Here is a 3,967-nt window from a genome sequence, read left to right as displayed (position 1 = left end):
GATAGATACAAAACAGAGCTGTGCGTGTCATATCGGGTTGTAGGTTCGATCCCCAGTAGCACAGTCCTTCACTTCACTCAACCAAAGATTTTAGTTAATTTACGAGAATAATAGAAACAGCAAGCCATGAGTGCTGTGCATGGTTAATGAATGAGGAGAAACCATTTGAATGTAACCTTCTGTACGGAGCTGGCTTTGTGGACATGGGACCTCTGCAGTAGCCTGCGCTAACCTCTGTCGCACAGCCTTGAAACCCCTGACCTTCTTGGACAATAGCTCTACATTACTGTTAGCAAATGGAGCTCAGAAAATAAAGCATTTATTCCGTGTAAGAGGCACTCCGTTCGTTTTGATGGGACAGTGTTCTAGGAATTCTTTGAACACACTGCTTTAGACATGGATTTAATTTTTGCGGTCTGGTGAAGAATAATGAAATGAAATGACTAGGAAAAACAATTGTGATTTTTATATGAAAATGGGTTCATAAAAGTGGGAAGAAGATAGGGACAAGGAGGACAATGAGGGGGGGAGGGGAGAGAAGTTTGTTTTCAGTGTGATGGGGTTTTTGAGAATGTAGGCCACCACATCGTGTAAAATAGGGAGTGAAAAATTTCCAGTGTGTCCTAAACATGATGTCTGGTTAGGACTGGGGACTCTGGTGCAGACCTACGTGGACGCCATCAACAGCGGGGCAGTACCTTGCTTGGAGAATGCAGTGAGGACCCTGGCTGAGCGTGAGAACTCCATAGCTGTGCAGAAGGCAGCTGACCACTACAGTGAGCAGATGGCCCAGCGAGTGAGGCTCCCCACGGACACGCTCCGGGAGCTGCTGAATGTGCACGCAGCCTGCGAGAAGGAAGCCATCGCTGTCTTCATGGAGCACTCCTTCAAGGACGACCAGTGGACCTTCCAGAAGAAGCTTGTGGTGATATACCTTATCCTAATTGCTGCTGATGCCTGCTCTTCTGCCATATGACTCTGACTGCATTTTGATTCTAAGTAGCATCCTTCTTATCGTGGAAGGTGCCCGGGTTCTTATGGGTAATGGGTTCTTTAGCACAATTCTACCCTTTTCTCTGTTAGATGCTTTTTGTTTTCAATAATTCTTTAAAAACTGTGTGTGTTGCTATTGTGTGTTTTTGTACCATAGGTAGGCAGTGCCCATGAAGGCTAGAAGGGTGCATTGGATCTCTTGTATGTGGAATTAAAGCTGGTTGTGAGCTGCCATGTGGGTGCTGGGAACTTGGTCTGTTGGAAGAGCAGTCACTGCCCTTGACTACTGAGCCATCTCTCTAGCCCAACTTCATGTTCATTGCTCTAGAATAAGTTGGGATGTGCTTTGGGTCTTTAATAACATATATTTGTAAGTCGCAGTTCCTCAAGTCAGGTATAGCACTGGGTGTAACGTGCCTCTGCTCAGTGCATCCCAACCTTAAATCCTGCCTCTTGTCTAGAGGCCCTGACAATCTCCTCTGTCTTTAGCGTGCCATCTGGCATTCTGTCCTTTCCTTGTTTCTCATCTCCGTGGTTTTCCTTGTCTGTAATCAACTGTAGAAAAGTGACGTTGGGAGGTTCCTATGGCTAAGTAACCATCTTTTTTTTTTTTTTTTTACCATCTGACAAAGTTTAAACATGAAAAACATGTAAAATATTTACTTCTACATCAGTTTTCCAGACAATGATATGATATCTGTCTGTCTCAGAGCTGACCAGTTGTGATTTCTCTATAATGTCACTATAACCTAATGTGTTCACGTCTGTTTCAGGGAGTCAACACACTGAAGCTCTGTAGGTTATGACTGTCCTCCTTGGTCAGTAAGCCCCATTTATGGAAGTCAGTCTGTGCTGTAATATTGTCTGTGCTGATATTGTCACAGGGTTAATATGCATCTTATTCTAGAGTGATGCATGATGTAGATGCTGAGTGAGGAAGCTTCTGTGGGAGTAGCATGATGATCAGAGATGCAGCACCAGAGTGATGACCAAGGATGCTGTCATAATCCATAGAAAGCGAAACAGCTAAATTGTAATTCATGTATATAAATTGTAATAATGTATATATGGATGTGAACTTTAAAACAGTGAGGTCACCTGACTTCACACCCACCACTCTCACTAAAAGAATTCATGAAGCACTGAATTCTATGCTTACCGGAAACCCACTCAGAACTGAGAGGTGGATTTAAGGTGCAGATATTTTCACACACACACACACACACACACACACACACACACACACACACCCAAGGCACATTTTCCAAAGAAGCTGTGTCCAGGATAATTGTATTTTGAACTCATTATGGATGCACAGAAGACTGCATCTTAGTGAGCCAACAGCAACAGAGTCCACTGCCACTAAACCCTCTTGTGTGCTATGAACCTGAATCCAAGGAAATAACAGGTTTCCACGCAGAGTTCTTTCTTGTTTTCTAGAATAACTCACACAGATTTCTTCCTTGCTTTCAAAAGTTCTTCCTCACTTTCCAGAACTCAGATATAGTATTTTTCCTTGTCTCTCATCTCTCTGGTTTACCTTATCTACAATCAGTTATAGAAACTGATCTTAAAGGACCACTGTAATTAAATAAGCTCCATGCCTTCAAGTCAGGAAGAGTTTACGAGACAATGAACATATGGCACTGATGTTATTTAATGGCACTGATTCTCAACCTGTGTGGTAAGACACCGTCGGGGGGTAAACAGCCCTTTCACAGGGGTTGCCTATTACATATCTGCACATCAGATATTCATATTACTATTCATAACAGTAGCAAAATTGCAGTTATGAAGGAGCAACAAAAAATAACTCTATGGTTAAGGGTCACCACAGCATAAGAAACTGTATTAAAGGATCACAGTATTACGAGGATGGGAACCATTGTTTTGGGGGATGCTATGGTACAAAGACACCAAAGAAAAGAACTCTAGTGTCTTCCTCTTAATTCTAATGAGAGGTAATGTCACTGAAAGTCTGTCTTTCAGTCTTTCTATTACCATCTTACAAGTGAAAAAATGCATTATTTCATACTGAAGAAAAGTGTCCATTTGTAGCTTACAAGTATCCACTTTAACATTTTCATCCTCTAACTTCACACCCTTCACTCTCTTTGAAGGACCCATGAGGCACTCACCACTCTATCCATGATGAAGCATCTCAGAACTGACAGGTGGATTTGTGTGCAGATATTCTCACCCACACCAAACACGTTCCCCGAGGAAGCTGTACCCCCTCCTGGTTGACCTTTGTACTCATTATTGGTCTGTGGGAACTCTTTCATCCTAGAGACTGGAAGAATTTGGATTTCATGCCCACTCTCACCTCACTTTCGTAGCTATTGAGCTTGAGGCCAAGAGAGTTAGAAGTCACTCATAGTTGACCACAGCAGCGATAAAGGATGTCCCCTGATCCTCTTCCTGTCCCAGTCCACTCTGGGGCTGTCACAGGGGATCAAGCAGGATGATCACAATGGCACCTTCCTTCTAACAGCCTACTTGTCTTGTCTTCCCCTACTCACCCGGCAGGCCACCATAGAGGAAAGGAAGAAAGCTTTTATGCAACAGAACGAAGCAGCGTCTCTCAGTCACTGCCAGGCTGAGCTAGAGAAGCTTTCAAAGACCCTGATGGAGAGCATCTCTCGTGGAGCCTTCTCTGTTCCTGGGGGACACAGCCTCTACTTAGAAGCCAGGAAGAAGGTTGAGCGGGACTACCAGCGGGTGCCCAGGAAGGGAGTGAAGGTGAGGAATGAGGGCAGGTATGGTCATGCCGCTAGAGCACAGCTACAGCCGTAACTGCTGTTCCCAGAATCTCAGAGCACAGGGCACTCCATGGAGAGAAATCAGAGCATCTTGTATTATGGCTGTTCTAGTCTTTAGATCCACAAAATACTGCATCATATGAAATGATTTCTAGATGTTTGTTTCCTCAAGAGGTAGATAAATCCAAATGGAAGAGCAGGTTAGTTTGTTG

At 43.8% G+C, this 3,967-nt stretch overlaps 1 protein-coding gene across 1 annotated transcript; it reads left to right on the top strand.

Annotated features, from left to right (window-relative positions):
- Positions 1-577: 577 nt before the first annotated feature.
- LOC129685899 (guanylate-binding protein 4-like) lies at positions 578-3,950 on the top strand (the record flags this gene model as incomplete). Its single annotated transcript, XM_055619421.1, has 2 exons — positions 578-925; positions 3,523-3,950. Coding segments are annotated over 2 exons (615 nt in total), but the record flags the coding sequence as incomplete, so codon positions are not given.
- Positions 3,951-3,967: the final 17 nt, after the last annotated feature.

This window comes from Psammomys obesus, unplaced genomic scaffold (genome assembly GCF_907164565.1).
Source record: "Psammomys obesus unplaced genomic scaffold, mPsaObe1.curated_primary_1811, whole genome shotgun sequence".
NCBI lineage: Eukaryota > Metazoa > Chordata > Mammalia > Rodentia > Muridae > Psammomys > Psammomys obesus.
Note: the sequence above shows the minus strand (reverse complement) of the source record. Positions and strands in the feature narration are given on the sequence as shown.